At 42.5% G+C, this 17,903-nt stretch overlaps 2 protein-coding genes across 5 annotated transcripts in view; one reads left to right on the forward strand and one right to left on the reverse strand.

Moving 5' to 3' along the window:
• LOC137425259 (uncharacterized) overlaps positions 1 to 4,724 on the forward strand; it is a 46,907-nt gene extending 42,183 nt beyond the window's left edge. Inside the window, exon 9 of one of the 2 annotated variants that reach the window (XM_078776466.1) lies at positions 3,342 to 4,724. The gene's annotated coding sequence lies outside the window, so the exon portion shown is untranslated. Of the gene's footprint in view, positions 1 to 1,967; positions 2,983 to 3,341 lie in introns of those variants that run through there. The other variant, XM_078776467.1, reaches the window with a different exon arrangement.
• A 7,853-nt stretch (positions 4,725 to 12,577) lies between these two features.
• On the reverse strand, positions 12,578 to 17,643 carry LOC144891814 (uncharacterized). Of its 3 annotated transcripts, none has more exons than XR_013623196.1 (3): positions 17,236 to 17,623; positions 14,970 to 15,220; positions 12,578 to 13,500 (listed from the first exon to the last, which is right to left on the reverse strand). XR_013623196.1 is itself a non-coding variant. In XM_078776453.1 (3 exons), exons 1-3 carry the CDS (start codon positions 17,616 to 17,618, stop codon positions 13,469 to 13,471), a joined length of 339 nt encoding a protein of 112 aa, XP_078632579.1. In that variant the 5' UTR covers positions 17,619 to 17,643; the 3' UTR covers positions 12,578 to 13,468. The 3 variants fall into 3 exon arrangements, 1 of the variants encoding a protein (XP_078632579.1); XR_013623197.1 differs by having other exon boundaries at positions 17,466 to 17,556; XM_078776453.1 differs by having other exon boundaries at positions 17,563 to 17,643.
• Between the last annotated feature and the right edge of the window lie 260 nt (positions 17,644 to 17,903).

Here is a 17,903-nt window from a genome sequence, read left to right on the forward strand (position 1 = left end):
CACCCGAACGTCTGCCCCCAACTGAATCTGCTACCAAACTTCACTGTCGTAGAGCGTACTACCAGATCATGGTGTGGATGGGAAAAGAAGAGGGTATGGATGCCATGAAATGGGGGTGGAGCCTGCAGGATAATCAGTTTGTCCCACTTATGTCAAGAATGAACGCTGCTCCAGACAGTCTCTTGAAAGTCATTCATTGTAACTGCTCCACTGCCTGCAAGACACTCCACTGCTCTTGTAGACGATATGGACTACCATGGACTACCATGTACTACTGCCTGTGGATCGTGCCAACTTGAAGAATGTGACAATCCACATAACAAGTTTCTTCCAGAGGAGTCGGAGGATGACGATGAATAGCGACTAACTGTATAAGACAACAAATGCCTAATGGGCTGGTAAACCTGGCTTACTGGATTACCTGATTACTTTGTGCTTATTTAAGTAATTTTGATGATTTCCTGGGTGCCTTAAACCTAGGTATACACACTGAAAAAATCTCTCTAGGTTGACTACTATTCGACAGAGCCATTTTAGTGGATCAGGATGTCACCTTGGGATGCCATCTTGGACTTGTCAATAAATAATTAACTGATGGTAATTTTATTGATTCAATTGGATTCCTTGGGCCCTAAAACCTAGGGTTAGACACCAAAACCACCTTTCTAGGTTGAATAATAATTGAGATATGGCCATTTTAAGCTCCCGGTGGCCATCTTGGACGCCATCTTGAAAATGACCCCTTTCCGGAAGTCAGATGTTACTAGATTTTTAGTATGTTATTTACACTGATCTCTATAATAACTGGATGGGCGGAGACGCCTCATTGGATGATGCAAAACCGCCGCCATCTTGGAACCCCCAAAAAGAGCGATGCCTTGTACTAACTATACGATGACCGTCACCAAACACTGCACGCAAATGACAATAACTATTATTATAATAAACATAAAAGATATATAATATGATGTTTTATATAGCGCTTGAATCGTACTTGAATATCAAAACGCTTTGGAAGGATAAATTTTAGGCTTTTAGTGAGAACTGTCCAACTCACTTTGCGGATGTTCATTAGCAACGCATTCAAATACGTGTTTCATAACAGAACCAGTGCTATATTAAAACATAAATTGCACCTACTTCATATGGTGTATATAGTGTATAATAGTTATGGTTACTATAGGTTGTTTGTTCTTGCCAACTCCAGGTTATCCTCATTAATAATTGTCTAAGTTTCAGTTAAATGAGGAGGTGCATTTTGGTTTCTATTCAGCGTCAGATATCTGAAAATTTATCATAATGATGTATACATGGATTGAGAAGATGTTGTTATTCAGTGTATCCGAAGTGAATTACAAGGTTAAGTTCAGCTTAAAACGCCATTCAAACAAGCATTTTAACATACTTTTGAACAATCTTGGAAAATGCAGCAACAAAACTTAATTATTATTTATAACAAATTTATTGTATGATTTATTGTGCCAAAGAATTTGTCTTGTAGATATAGTACCAATACATCAAGAGCGAGATTCCAACAATTACAAAATTAAACAAAGTAATTACAAAACACATGTATAGGAATTATTAATAAATTTGGCAAGATGCAACTTTCACTGAAACAATAATAACAAACCCAAATATTTGTGCAAATAAAAATTACATGTGCAAAAATGATGTCACGATATTAACTAGGTAAGTAATAACAAACATATACAACATCCATGTCACATTTGACAGTATATAAACAGGACTTGTGGACATTAATGTTCCACAAAATACTGAAGTTCACAATGATGAACACTACATGGACGCAAACCACTGATCTCTATAGTTATTATAGAGATCAGTGCACAAAACACACAACTAGATTCAATTCACTGATGCTTGAACAGCACTAATCTTGACATTTGCTTTCGCACTTTATCACCAGTAATAATTTCTGTGTGTTCTTTTCCCATGTGGAAAAGCTTTATTTTGCTGTAGCAGGATGAAGCCATGGTCACCAGCTTGTGGATGTGGTTGTCTTCCACTGCTGTATCGAACTGGTGCGAATGGAGATCAGGAAAAAGATTCATTGCAGATGAGTTTTTTAGTACACTCCTTGCCACTGCGGAACAGATTCCTTGACCTTGTGGAAGTTTTCCATCCGATATTTTCATCATACGTTGAAAACATTTCTCAGTTTCCATGCATACGGAGACGATGCTTGAGGATGCCTTCTCCAGGCCTCCACGGTCCTTCATGGCCACAAACTGGTGGCTCTCTCCATTGATAGCACCCAATGCTTTCGTGCACTGCATGCAACTTGTTCTTTTCCGCATCATGCGCACCACAAAACCAGCAATGTAGTTGACAGCAGCTTCTTTGTACTCTGACACCTCCTCAAAATTCGGTGTATCTGCATAATCATGTTCATCTGCAGTGGGATCTCTGATGAGCAGGTCATATTTTCTTGCCACGTTAACTGTGGATTGCGATACGTTGTCAATGTGGAGAACATCAGTTCTGTCCAAGATTGCACAATTTCTTGTTCCGTTCTTGACTGCATGTCGGACCAGAAGGCGCTTATACGCCGCCTTGAACTGTCTCGCTGTGGGATTGTTGTTGAAGCCACCTCGTGTCCGTACAGCTGCAAAGAATAGTTCGATGTGATCCGGACTGAATTTGTATGTCAGGAGATATGTCAGAGGGGCATTTGGTGAATCTTGTCCCTCTTTGTGCCACTTTGTCTTTGAGCCACTTGTCCCTCTTTGTGTTCAACACCCACCTCCGTAGCCTTTCTGGATCACAGTGTGGGAACCTGCATGCCAAATACATTCTGTTAACGTCATCCTTGCATTGGTTGACAGATGTTGTCATGAAATATAACAATAGTCGGTCATGATAAAATGAAAATGGGAATTCCCACACAGGGAGAACAAAATTTACTATAAACAATACTTGTCGGTTGACATAAAAATAAAAGTAAAATTTGAAATTATAGTCTGTATTTTTGTTTGCTGCTAGGCCAAAATTATTTTGTTCTTTGCCTGATTATCAACAGCAGTTCTGCGAGTTGAAGATCTGTTATAACAAGTTAGAACAGACCAGTAGTCTAGTAGGAAGACTAGGTCCCCCTGCACCCCCCGGAGATATACTTCTAATCAGTGTTTCTAGATTGGAAAAAATGTGTAGAAAATGACTAGCTATGGCCCCAAGCTGAAATAATGTCCCACATACCATTTTTATGCAAATTACTGCTGCCATTATCAAAAAAAGACTAGGTCCCCCTGCACCCCCCGGAGATATACTGAAACTGGCAGTGACTGGTGATTGAAATGCGGTGCCTTTTTGTGTTTCAGGTCGAGGTACGTGAACTCCCCACGATCTACAGCAACCAGGAAGAGACTGATACCAGGGTGGTTCTGTACCTCCATCATGCTGCTACCATCGGATACAAGAACGCTGTAGTCAGAACACCGGACACAGACATCCTCCTGATCCTGCTCCACCATGCCCACAACATCAAGCTGACGGTGTACCTGGATACAGGGTCAGGGAAGCATCGCCAACTTGTCAACGTCTCTGAGCTGGCAGAATCCCTGGGAGAGGACTACTGTGCCACTCTCCTGGGGTACTATGTGTTCAGCGGAGAAGACTGCACCAGTGCCTTCAAAGGGAAGGGAAAAGTCGGGCCCTTGAAAAAGCTGGAGAAGAATCCCAGGTTTCACAGGGCATTCGGTGAATTTCACAGGGTATTTAGAAAAATAAAACTTTGTGTTAACGTCTGTGTAGACGGACCTTAATATGAGTCTATTATTTCGTAAAACTGTGATTATTTTGTAAATAAAGCACTAATTAGCATACTAGTATACCATAGACACATGTAATCATGTTATGAATAGTTCTATCATGATCTATGCCCTTCAAAACATGGGTCTAGACACCTTCATTTTTCAATTATCTGCAATATTGGCTGAGATATGTCAAAAATCGTTTTTTTGATAATGGCAGCAGTAATTTGCATAAAAATGGTATGTGGGACATTGTTTCAGCTTGGGGCCATAGCTAGTCATTTTCTACACATTTTTTCCAATCTAGAAACACTGGTTAGAAGTATATCTCCGGGGGGGTGCAGGGGGACCTAGTCTTTTTTTGATAATGGCAGCAGTAATTTGCATAAAAATGGTACGTGGGACATTTTTTCAGCTTGGGGCCATAGCTAGTCATTTTCTACACATTGTTTCCAATCTAGAAACACTGATTAGAAGTATATCTCCGGGGGGTGCAGGGGGACCTAGTCTTCCTACTAGACTACCAGGGATAAACCCATGCAATTAAATATTTCCTGCTCTAATATGTGCCTCTGTACGCTGATACATTGAGATCACTGTCAACGAGTCATTCCACAAATGAATAAACAGTCAACAATTACATTTTAGTGCATAAATTATACAATTGCTGGTCAACTTAGTCCTAGCGAACTAGCAGACCCGGGCAATGTCACTGTGCAGGTTAATATTTCATCAATGACAATTCACAATATGCGGTCCGCTAGGGCTACGTGAGCCTGACGACAAGGCCCGACAGACATTGAAAATCAAAGTCATGAAGAAAAATGTTAAAACTTACTGATGGAAAGTCACTCCTTTCCCTCTTTTGTTGCGCTCATCGCGGTTTGTACAACCAAATGAAACGCACGCAGGCATCCTGTCGCTTGTCACAATAAAATCCTTAAAAGAGTTGATTTGCAATCCAAAATTACTATAAATATCTAGCTTTTATGGCAGCATTCACCAGGTCCGCAAGCACGCAACAAGTCGAATGAACGATTGTTTTGGGGGTGTCAAGATGGCGCCAGGTCACTTCCTGTTGCCTCAACGAGAATAGGCCAATCACCATTAGTCCACCCATCCAGTTATTATAGAGATCAGTGGTTATTTAGCATGCCCAATGGTACCAAAATCCATTGAAAAACCTTTTGTATCAATTTTTTGGGGGTTAGGTGAGTTTTTTTTCGTATATTGACCCTACTACACCAACTCTTTGCAAATGACATCGTGGGACCTTTGAAGTCCACTAACTAATGCCAGCAGGTGGTTTATCGGCCATTTGATGCGCACAAGCACAGCAAGAGTATAGAATAGGGACATCTGGAGATCTGTGGAAGGGAGATTGCTCGGGAGGGGGAAGGGGTACACGGTATAAAACAAATGAACACTACGAGGACTTTCAGGAATGAAGTCGGAGATTGAAAGAGGTGGATTTGGGGTGTAATAACGGGGGTAGAAAAGATCAAGGTTTTGGATGGGGGAAGATAAGAGATGGTTTTAATGTCCTGGAGGGACAAATGGGATTTAAGAGAGTGTGGGAGTTACAGAGGCCGGGTAAAAAGAGGAATGAAGGTGAGCAGAGAGTCTTGATTTTGGCAGTTTCACCAGAAGAGGGTTGCTGGCAGATCTAGTGCGACCTGTAGGAATATTTGTGGGGACAGAGCACAGACAGAGCTAGGGGGGCTAGTCCAGAGAGGAGTCGGTAGACGACAGAAAGACCACCAACCTGCCTGCGGTGAGTGAGAGAAAGGCCCTCAGAATCAGCTTCATTGAGGAGATTCCAATGATTCTGAACGCTTTGGTTTCAACCGCGAGAAGCCGAGCTAGGTGTGAGGCAGGAGCACCAGCCCAGAGGGGAGAACAGTATTTCATCAAGCTGTGGATGAAAGCCTTGTATGTGGTGAGAACATTGGAGAAAAACAAGTTGTCATACATGGAAAGGTACTACTGGTATCAATGCAGCAAGTCTCCAGAGAGAGGATGACATTGTCGTTACTACTGGTACCAAAGTTCATTCAAAGTGTCGCAAAGGATACATTAATTTGTGCGCTATGCAAACATTTAACGAGGCAATGCAAACCAGACTCTTCCAAAGCAACCAAGAGGGCTGTTTGTTCTGTACTGGCGAAGTTTTGAAACCAGATTCAAAAGAACGACGCAATTCTTTAGATTTGAGTCGCGTGTTTTCAAGCGGCATAATTGAAAGTTGCAACACTCGAGCTGATGATTGGGTGGTGAAGGTGAAAGGTCGCATATAATACTATGGGGTGATTTACATGCCGCAGACTGCGTATATCATCATTCATGCTGTGTGAACTTTCAAACCGGACGAGGTATATTACCGAAACAATAAGTCTCACAACCACCAGAAAAATGGGAAAAGGTTGGTCGACCAAAAGTTGCTGATCAGGAACAAGCATTTCTGAAAACTTGTATATTTAGAGACCAATAACGAAGAACAGTTAACTGTCTCAGGCCTTCCGAACAAAATGGGGGAGTTCCTATTGGAGGAAGAAACCTCTCTTTGTGGCAATCATTATATGAAAGTCAGGTTACGTGGGCGTTATGACCTGAAGTCAGCACACTTGTACCTACAGAATATAAATCAACTTGGCGACAAACACCCATCAATTCTGGAGAAGTTCGAGCAAGGACACCACGTTGTTACCCTGCGCTCGCGAAGCGAAAAGCGGGGTTAAGCATTCAGGTGCGTACGTGTGTGCATTTTAAAAATTCATTTTCTCAGCAACCGTTGGTCCGATTGACATTAAATTTTCACCATCGGAGGGCCTCCTCCTGTAGAATATTTGAATGATTATTATGACGTCATAGTTCACGTGGTACAGGCGCCATCTTGGAAAAACTTCGCACCTCTAAAATCTCTGAAACCAGTCCATGGAAAAACATTGAGACCTGGCTCATTGTCAACGACTCCCCATGTGGAATAAGATATGTTAATGATGATGTCATCGGTCGGTGCCTTCGTTATGACGTCATAATTCGACAAATACAACACTTATCCATCCGATCATTTATTATTTTTTTCAGCAACTGTTGGTCTGATGGACACGAAATTTTCACCATAGGAGTGCCTCCTCCTTTACAATATTTTAATGATAATCATGATGTCATAGGTCATGTGGTACAGGAGCCATCTTGGAAAAACCGAAAAATGTTGCACCTCATATCTCCAAAACCGCTGCATGGAAAAAAATTGAAACATGGCTCATTGTAAAGAACTCCATATGGGGAATTGGTGTTGTTAACGATGACGTTATTGGTGCCATAATTATGACGTCATAATTCGACAGGGAAAACGCTTAGTCTGATCAGTTTGAAATGTATTGAGCGTGATCTATGCAACAATTATATTAGAGAATATAAATTTACGATGTCATCGCTCACGTGGTCTGGCAGCCATATTGGATCAAAGAAAAAAATGTAAAAAAACAGAAGAGTTGGCTCGCAACAAGTTGACTGCGCAGGGTAAGTATTCTTTGAATACCATCTAGTTAAATCGAAGCGATCAGTTTTGGGCTGGGCTTGGATAGGACTTGGTCATTGAACACACGCTCATAAGATCCCTCAAGAGTGTGGGAGGTCTCACATGGGCAATGGAATGACAGAGGAGCAAAGTGCCATTTGGAAAATGTCATCTCCAATATCCTCTGAGTTACAATGGTGTCATGCAAGGACTAACCAATCTCTCGTACACGACTAGTGAACAACATCAGGAGTCCACAGGGACTTGTCTGATCTTGAAAAGATAAATTAGAAGCTGGTGACATGCTCTCCATTCTCTCCAGATCCATCTCTAAGAAACATCGTCACTGGTGTTGTAAGTTGTGGCTAAGGATGATGTTAATTAATATACAGGAGTCACAAAATGTGGGGAATAATATCATTGAAAAAAATGGTAGGCCAGCCCATATTCTCGTACTCATATAAACAAAAGGACAAAGCAAACACTCTCGGGAATACATGGTTGTCAAAGTTGGGGGTGAGAGGACCATTGACCCCTCATTAGTTTCAACGATTTCTTGTTGTGTCACAAAATGGAGACTTTTCACTGAAAGATGTTCTCAGCTATGAACTAAGTACATTCCTACCTGCTCTGTTTGAAGCAAAACACGTCTTTCGCAAAGCAGACAAACCGCAGCTTGCTGATGCTACAGCTGGTGATGTGAATTCGTCTGATTCCATCAAGAACACAATTCCCATCACTGCTCAATGCGTCCTAGATGGAGGCTCTCTGATCCATCGTTTGCCTTGGAATAGCGGAGACACTTATGGGGCTGTTGGGCAATCATACAGGGATTGCACGGTTCGGCATTATGGGAAGGAGTGCCAACCATGAAGCCATAAAGGACAACACTCACCTAAGGAGAGGCGATAATGTGCACCCAGTCATCAAAGTCACATCCGATCCCGAATTAATGGGAAAGAAAGATGAGTTTCTTTGGGTGGTGGAGGTTTCCAGGGGTGAGAATAAACAACCATTGATAAACCTGATCAGTGAAAAGCTAGCAGCGAGTGGTTGTGGTCATAAATGCAACTGGTTGATGCTGATGTGGATATCGTAACGACAGCAACACATGCTGCCAAGTGCCAGTCCACAACCCTGATTGGGGAGGGCACAGACGACCTCCTTGACCTCTTACTACACCAGACATGCACCAGGATTGAGGAATTGGGCACTGGGGTTATGGTTACCTTTTTTGCTGGTAAACCATAAGATTCACTTGCATTATAAAGGAACTCTACACTTAGTGGAAAGGTAATATCTGTAAAGTCGTTTGTGACTCCAGAGCATCTTCATCCTACGGCTTCTGCCACAAAGTATCAGTGCTTCCGCTCGTATTAATCAGCCAATGGTCTGGTTGGGGGAGGATGCTGATATGGACACAACAAATTGGGGTTGGAATCTCGAGGACAATAACCTCCCACCTAGGCTCCTGCTCACCCTGTGCCACCTCTCACCTCCCCACCACCTACACCTTCCACCCAGGCTCCTGTGCACCCTATGCCTCCTCTCACCTCCCCACCACCTACACCTTCCACCCAGGCTCCTGTGCACCCTGTGCCACCTCTCACCTCCCCACCACCTACACCTTCCACCCAGGCTCCTGTTCACCATGTGCCTGCCTTTTCATCATGATGAAAAATAACTCTGCCCTGGAAACCCTGCTTAAGGTCATCCATTGCAATCGCATAATTGGCTGAAGCAACCAACGATGTAGCTGCAAGACATATGGACTTCCATGCACCCCTGCCTATGGACAATGCCGACAATTATTGTGACAATCCCCACAATACTGCAGTTGAGGAAGAAGATAGTTACAACTAGTGAGAACATTAGTAGATTTCATAATGGGTAATTGTGTATGAAACTGGACTGAATTCAGATGACTGTTACATTTCATGCTGCAGATTACAGGCCATGTATTTAATTATTACATACTAAATAGCAACAATGTTCTCAAATTGGTTTTACTGGGTTCCTTTACCCATAAGATCGAGGGATAGAAAGCAAAACCACCACTCTTGGGTAAAAGTAAATGCCATTGGTGTAGACGTGTAAGGAAGGATTTACCTTCCAAACCCAGAGCCCTTTATACACAGAGTTTGGCCAACTCGGTAATAGGTGCCATGTTGGAGCCCTACGTCAAGTGCATGCGCGTGTTCAAGCGTGCATGCATAGAGTTACATATTAAGTCTATGCGTGCATGCAACTTTCTGCTATTAGAGACGGGTTTATTTTTATGTTCCCGGGTTTCATTCATTGTTTAGTCACTTGCAAATCCTGTCCCTGTCACACAAATGTATGTACACAGTATTGATTGGATTTGTTGGAATTTCACTGAGCCATTATTTTTCATTTACAGTGGATTAAGCTTTTGTTTTTTTCACATTCAGTCAACCCAAACGAGGGCCGTTGAATTGCTGGACTTCACTTCTTTCGTTTGAAGAATAAAAATCTCCATGCTAGATCCATTATGTCGATATGGGATGGAATTTTTTTTTTTTTTTAATGTTAATTCATTTATATCCCTTTGTGTGTTTAACCCATCAATTGACACCGGACTCCGCATTATGTGGAGTTTTGACAAATCTTGTAATAACTCGTGATGTAGAATCATAAAAATCTTAGAAGATACAGTCACGTTGACTCAGCCTGTCATCCTTCCGAGGTCGGCTAATTGAGGACCAGTTCACTGGTAATTCCCTGTTTCTCGTTAAAGGCGGCTAAAAGGGTTGGCGTCAGGAAGGGCATCCGGCCGTAAAACATTGCTTCAAAAAGGGGACCGAAAAACAACAACAACCACGGTTCCCGAAAAAGGCCAACCCCCGCTTGCGGGGAAAAATGGCCTTTAAAGGTGTTTTTTTTTTTTTTTTTATACAGTCACGTGAAAAAGTAAGTACACCCCATGTAAAGTTTTGACTTTTTCAACATATTTCAACATACAGCTATTTGATCTTCATTTCAACAATATTGATAGATAAACGTGATATAATATAACAAATATCATGAAACATTTACATTTTGTAGTCCATTGTATAATTTAAATAAACATAAATGCAAATTTCACATGTGGAAAAAGTAAGTACACCCTTGGCTCTAATAGGTGGTATTGCCCCCTTTGGCAGAAACAACCTCAAGTTGGCATTTCTTATAACTGTCTACCAGTCTCTGACATCGACTGGGAGAAATTTTTGCCCACTCCTCCATGCAGAATTATTTCAGCTGTGCGATGTTTGAGGGGTTTCTTGCATGCACAGCTCGTTTCAAATCCCCCACAACATCTCGATGGGATTTAGATCTGGGCTTTGACTTGGCCATTCCAGAACCCTCCATTGCTTTCTTTCTTTTTAGCCATTCCTTGGTGGATTTACTGGTATGTTTAGGGTCATTGTCATGTTGCAAAGTCCACCTTCGGTTGAGCTTCAACTTTCTGACAGATGGCCTCACGTTATCCTCAAGCACCCTCTGGTACAATGAAGAATTCATAGTGGATTCTATGATGGTGAGCTGCCCAGGCCCTGATGCAGCAAAGCTGCCCCAAACCATAATATTTCCACCACCATGCTTTACAGTTGGTATCAGGTTCTTGTGGTCAAATGCTGTCTTTGGTTTTTGCCGAACGTGTCTTCTGGTACTGTGGCCAAATCGCTCTACCTTTGACTTATCTGTCCAGAGCACATTGTTCCAGAAGTGCTGGTCTTTGCCTCGGTGTTCATTGGCAAACTTTAGTCTTGTCCTGATGTTCTTTGTGGACAGCAAAGGTTTCCTCCTGGCACACCTCCCATGTAGATCAAATTTGTGCAGCCTCTTTCTAATGGTAGACTCATGCACTTTGACATCAACAGTGGCAAGAGCTACCTGTAGGTCCCGTGATGACATTTTGGGGTTCTTCGAGACTTCTTTCAGCATCTTGCGGTCTGCTCTCGGGCTGAACTTGCTGGGGCGGCCTGGCCTGAACGAGTTGGCAGTTGTTTGGAATCTTCTCCACTTGTCGATGATCTTCCGGACAGTCGAATGATTGATTTCAAATTGTTTGGAGATCTTTTTAAATCCCTTCCCAGACGCGTAGGCATCTATAACCTTCTTTCTGAAGGCCTCAGAGAGCTCTTTTGATCTAGGCATGGTGATGCCGCACACTTCAACAACAAAAAGCAAACCAAACTAAATGTCTGGGGTTTAAATAAGACAGGTTCCTCCAACATCCTCTCTAACGATGTTCTAATCATTTGCACCTGAGCTGGTGCACCTGATTCTAATTTTAGGTATTTGAAGTAGTGATAAATGTCGGGGTGTACTTACTTTTTCCACATACGAAATTTGCATTTATGTTTATTTAAATTATACAATGGACTACAAAATGTAAATGTTTCATGATATTTGTTATATTATATCACGTTTATCTATCAATATTGTTGAAATGAAGATCAAATAGCTGTATGTTGAAATATGTTGAAAAAGTCAAAACTTTACATGGAGTGTACTTACTTTTTCACGTGACTGTAGATCAACAGAAAGAGAAAAAAAATAATCTCCACAATTTGAGCCCACATTTTTCACAGATCAATTTAAAGTTTGCTCACAGGAACAGGGCCTATTTTGAATGCAAAATGATTGGTCAATCATTAAATTGGTAACAATTTCGATAATCGAAAATCACCATTTCTAATGGAAATTAGCAATGTTTGATCAAAAATTATATGAAAATGTTCATTTTTTCATTTGTAATGAAATACATCACTTTTTGAAGTATCAATATAAGTAAAGAAGAAAATATGTTGCCAATTTGAATGATGAAATAAGGAAATTTTTTTGCTCCAAAAAAAAACATTTGGTGGCTTTGGTGTCAACAGGTTCAATGACTATGTGTAGTGCTCACTCTGTACTTTCTGCTGGTATATCGGAAGTGACGAAGATTGGTTCAATTCACTAGTCAACTTATACATGATTAGGTCTCTACCTCATCTATGTACTTGCTCTCTTTGTACTCTTTTTTTTCCTTAAATGCATTCCCCTTTTCCTCTCATTTTTACTCCTCAAAATCTTTCTTTCTATTTCCTTACACTCTTCTGTCCTTAATACGCTTCTCTCTTCCCTATTTCGACACCTTTCCTCCTCCAGTGCCTCCTTTCCCCTCTCTCCCAATTTCATCTTCACTCTTTCTCACTCTCTTGCCTCTCCTCTTCCATCTTCGAAGTGATACTGATTATTGATTGTGTTACAAGGAAGCTTACAAATTTATGTTCAGGTTAACTTGACACTTTAATTGCACAATGTTGGGCAAATAATCTTTGGCAATTGAACATGCACTTCTCATTGCACATTATAAGATCTGGTCAGAAGTGTGGAAAATCGACAATGAATGGCTGAAGCTTTTCATTACCTTACAAATCAATTCAGATGTAGGTTATGATAAGCATGTTTTCCGACTGATAAGCAAAAATAAATAAATAAATAAATAATGGCTGTATCAATGACACACTTAAATAATGTTTCCAACTTACACAAGTAGTTAAAAATAATCCTGACATTAAACATCCCCCCCCCCCCCCCCCCACCCAAAAAAAAATTAAAGAGAAAGTTGAGTTGTGCTGAGACAGGAACAATTGGCACACAAAGACAATCAACCTATGGTCAGTACAAAGAAGCTTATTGCAACAGTTGCGTTGACCTGTTTATACTATTACTTTACTGTTCACATGGCCTGCTCATGTGTTCAATCTCTGTGACATATCACTTTAGCCTCTTCACCGCAGCTCTCCTGAGAGATCGCATTGATGGCAGGGGCTGATTCTGTGCCAGCAACAACTCGTACCCAGTAGCACCACAAGCAAAACGTAGCTGGAGTGCTTTTCTCACAGTTTCACTTGACCATTTTGAACCTTTTGTGTCAGTGCAGCCAGGTTTGTCCAATTGATCCTTATTAAACACTTTTGCTACATTAACTTCATGGTTCATTCTTTGTTGTTGAAGTTTTCGCTTTTCCTTTCGCTCCTTTGCTAATTTCCTCTGAAGCTCGCTGATCTTGTTTTTCATCGCTGTACATTTGCGGGTAGCACTCCCCACCACGCTTATTGAATCCTGTGAGACAGGGCCAGCTTGGAGTTGCTCAGATGGTCCAGTTTGCTGCTCCATGTCAAGCGGGGTTCTCATCTTTCACTGCATCACCTGAAAAACAGACAGGAGATATTAAAATTAAACAAAGTTTGTGTTTCAAACCTGTAAAGGATGACGTAAGAAAGCAGTGATATTCATCTGCAGCTTTCTCTAGTCAGCAAATCAAACTGTATACAACCTGCCACAGAAACTTTCATTTCCACTTGTCTAATGTACTTGATAAAGTACATCTGTAATAACCATTATTAAAAATATTATATCATAAGAGGGTATATTTTTGGATTATACCCTTCTTCAAATCAACAAAATTCTCACTCATGGAGCTGCCCTGTTAAATGTTATCATGAAAATAAAAATAAGGATGATTTCATTATAACATTCCCCCAGCAGCATCATCTCAACGATCATTGTGATCCTGTTAAGTGCTGTTTTAATATTGTAAATATTCACTTTTCACCTGAAATTCTCACGATTCCTTAACATGACAGTATTAGGAAACTGAGCATCCTAATGTGCCCTCATCATATCAAAAGAATGCTGCCAATTCCCTTGAAGTTTGGGGGAATTAGTGAACATGCAAGTGGAAGGAAAGTTTCGTAAACTACACTTAGGATGTACCTCATGAATGTACTTAGAATGGTTTTAAGGCTTTCATCCGCAGCTCAATGGAATACTGTTCCCCCCTCTGGGCCGGTGCTCCTGCCTCACACATAGCTTGGCTTCACGCTGTTGAAACCAAAGCTTTCAGAATCATTGGAATCTCCCACGATGACGCTACCTCCGAGGGCCTTTCACTTACTCACCGCAGGCAGGTTGGTGGTCTTTCTGTCTTCTACCGACTCCTCTCTGGCCTTGCTCCCCCAGCTCTCTCTGGGCTCTGTCCCCCAAATATTCCTATAGGTCGCACAAGATCTGCCTGCAACCCTCTTATGGTTAAACTGCCAAAATCAAGACTTTCTGCTCACCTTCACTCTTTCATTCCTCTTTTCTCCCACCCCTGGAACAAACTCCCCCACTCTCTTCAATCCCACTCCTCCCTCCAGGTCTTTAAAACATTTGTTCACCACCATCTCTTATCTTCCCCCATCCAAAACCTTGATCTTTTCTACCCCTGCTAATTTCACCCCAGATCCACTTTTTTGAAATACCAACTTTTTTTCCTGGAAGTCCTTGTAGTGTCCTTGTGTTTTATACTTCTCACACCCCCCCACCCCCCACACCCCCTTCCCACGCCTCCTCCCCCCAAGCCCTCTCCCTCCCACAGATCTCCCGATGTCCCTGCTCTCAAATGTTGTGTTTGTGTGCTTCCCCTTCTCTCCCCATCTTGTCTACCGCTCTCCTTTTTATATAGCTCCCCTTATTATACTTTGTGTCTGTTTAGATTTTTTGTGTGATAAATGTTAGCTCTTTCACGAGCCTCGATCCTGTATACAAAAAAAGAAATAAAAAAAACCTCTTCTGTGGAAAGGCTGAAATTGATGTAAAAAATATCAATGCTTTTACTGTGGGCCTAAACTTACCATCACTTTGAGGATCTGGAATGTCATCTGGTGGAAGGTGATCAGTGAGCATGCAGGAGGAATGGTCCAGCCGGATCTGTTTGCAAGGATTTGCAGAATCATGGTCGATGGCATCCCTGCCTCTCTTTAGGGGAAGTCGTCGAGGGGCAGAAGTCCTTACTGGAGTGAAGGCAAACTTTGTTGGTACAGCATTGGGGTTCAGCTTTCGCAGATTATCAGCACGGCCAAGCTCGTACTTCATCAAAATGGTCCTGATGGAGGAAGAAACAATTAAAACATTACAAACAAATTTACTGCAATACAGTATATATTGTTGCGGTTTTGGGAACCCACACTTGTAAATATGACATTAAAGGGTTAAAGGTTGCACCCCTAGTTAGGCCACAAGCAACACGTAGGCCACCATAGGACTTCAGTTATTTCATTAGTATGTGTATAGGTATGGCTGTGTTTCCAATAGTTGAATCTGTGTTGTGTCAATCAAATAAGGAGTAGGTCCCATTCCATTCATTTTTACAGCCTCCCTCTCCAAGCGACGCCATTATGCGCCCTCCAGTCTGCCCCATGGCCCTCCCAAATTGTTACGCGCCTCGGCCAGCAGCGGTAGCCTTAGCTGCCCGTGAATTTGCTCAACGCCGCCATAAGCCACGAGGTGAGGCCCGAGAAAGGGGGCGGAGCGCCAGGAAGAAGGTGTGGCCACGTCAACCCACCATCAGGGCTTGGCCGGTAAGCGATGCCCAGCCAACCAGGGCTGAGGTAGGATCGCCTGAGAGGCGTGGCTTTTGGGCTCGCGTAGTGATCGCTGCTGGACTTATAAAAGTGCGAACGCAAAGCCTTTTTACAGGACTGCGCGTAGAGGACTGTCGTGATTGCAAGAGGACTTATTGGGAGAGCACACATTTGAAGGAACCTTGTGCTAAAAGGACTTGTTGGAGGCGCGCTTGTTAATGAGGACTTACTGGGAAACACGCGTTGCAAAAGGACTTATGGGAGAGAGCACATTGAGAAGAACTTACCAGAGGACTCTTGTTGGAAGCGTGCTTGGTAAGAGAACTCGTGGTTATATGTGCTTTGCGAAAGGACTTGCTTGCTGGCGCTTATTTGAGAAGGCTTATTGGGAGAGCGCACATTTCACCGGACTGCAGGGAAGCGCGCTGATGAGAGAACTGTCCAGGACTACTGCACTGTGATTAAAGAGGGCTCGCTGGCATTGGGAGTTAAAGGCAGGACTTTGGAGAGGGGGCGTTTGGCACGGGTGTGCACGTATTACATACGCCGCTAGGACACCAGCCTTCCCCCCGTTATATAATTGTCCGTTCGCGTTCCACTATACGCGAAGCTGCCTGCCGGGTTTGGTCCGTTGGACCGGAGCCTGGATCGGAGCCTGGACCGGAGCCGGGCTGGAGCCTGGACGCGTTGGTGACCATCAACCATCGACAATCCCCGTGTGAGTGTCTGAGACGGGCCCGTTTGTCCTGGGGTATTAAGAATAAGACTGTTTAAGGCTGCCCTGTGTGCTTCTTCCTCTTCCTATCCTGTACATTTCTTTCGTTTCCTCTTCTTCTTTCTTTGTACATAATTAATAAACCAATCTGTTCTTCCTATTTTCTGGGTTTCCTCTTATTCGATCGCATCCGTCTTTTCTCTCATTGGGTAAACGTGGCACGATCGGAACCGCCATAATCGGGTTTAGTCCCTGTTAATGGCCCGAATCGCGGCTCGCTTCGCTCGGCGTGTCCACTAACGCCGTGGTTCGGGCGGGAGTTATTTCCTTGCTTCACGGTCGGTTAGTAATTAGGTATTAGGACTAAGTCGACCAATAACCCTACCTAATACCGACCGGAAGGAACGTATAACTTCCAGGACTCGGGTCGGCCAGATAAAAGGACAAGGGGAATAACCCCCCCTTGATAAGGGGAGAGCCGACGTCAGAGATCCGCAACAATATATTAGGAACATGCACATTACTACCGGTTGTCCGAAAGATCAGCAAATACAATGACTCGAGATTTTTACCTTGTCCCATACATAGACTACTTATGTGTGTAGGCTGAAGTCCAAATAAAAACTTTAACCACACCAAATGTGTTTCTAACCTTGAGTTTCTGATCGACTCATCGAGACTTCATTTTCAGAATATGAGGTTAGAGCCTTACTTTCCTTTTTTTTTTTTTTTTTAGATCTCGCGTTTAATATGCACTGTTTGGGGACGAATTTATTTCGACCCTCCATTAATTTAGATCGAGTAACTTATTACGGTACTTACGGCACACAGAAGTGAGGTATGTATCATTGGGGTTCCAATTTTTGCGACGAACTTTAATCTCCCAAATTCGTCTCCTTTCAGGATCTCGAGGGAAATAATGCATCTTTGCTCCCTTTTCCCTTCGATTGGAGCATCCCCATGCAGAACAGCACGGCATTTCCCTCAGTTTTAAGGTGAAAGTTGTACATTTACAAGCGATCGCGATAAATGTACGGCAGTAGTTTGTAGACCTGTTTAGTTAGATTTTGTAGCTCGCGCGTGGGGCTTTAACATGGCGCCCGTTGTCACGTGATCGCTAAAAACTGAAACCGAGTTGGCCAAACTCACGGAGGCCAAACTCTGTGTATAAAGGGCTCTGTCCAAACCGTGATGGTATATTCCATGGCCTAGTTACGTCACAACCACATTGTCCCTTAAGATTGTTATTAGACCTGGATTCATTCTTATATACTTTTTTTCATATACGGGATGAACCTTGCGCAATACCGAAGGGCACAAACGAATACGTTAAAGCTGCAAGGACATAAAGGTTTATGAAACTGACGCCAACTACACCGACAGGCCCGTTTATTCTGGACGAAATGTAGCTTAAGCGCATGCTTTGTTTCTTAATTTTACTCAGCAAGGCGCGCACATTTCGATCTGTACTAACATATTTTGAAAGGAAT

Source organism: Myxine glutinosa, chromosome 4 (assembly GCF_964187855.1).
Source record: "Myxine glutinosa chromosome 4, kmMyxGlut1.1, whole genome shotgun sequence".
In the NCBI taxonomy this organism is placed as follows: domain Eukaryota; kingdom Metazoa; phylum Chordata; class Myxini; order Myxiniformes; family Myxinidae; genus Myxine; species Myxine glutinosa.

What these genes read in the sequence shown, in the direction of transcription:
- LOC144891814 (XM_078776453.1), bottom strand. Translation starts at nt 17,618, where the DNA reads ATGGAATATACCATCACGGTTTGGACAGAGCCCTTTATACACAGAGTT. An exon ending in ATACACAGAGTTTGGCCTCC is followed by an intron (nt 15,221 to 17,562) that starts GTGAGTTTGGCC and finishes TTCCTCCATCAG; the next exon opens with GACCATTTTGATGAAGTACG. An exon ending in TCCAGATCCTCAAAGTGATG is followed by an intron (nt 13,501 to 14,969) that starts GTAAGTTTAGGC and finishes TCTGTTTTTCAG; the next exon opens with GTGATGCAGTGAAAGATGAG.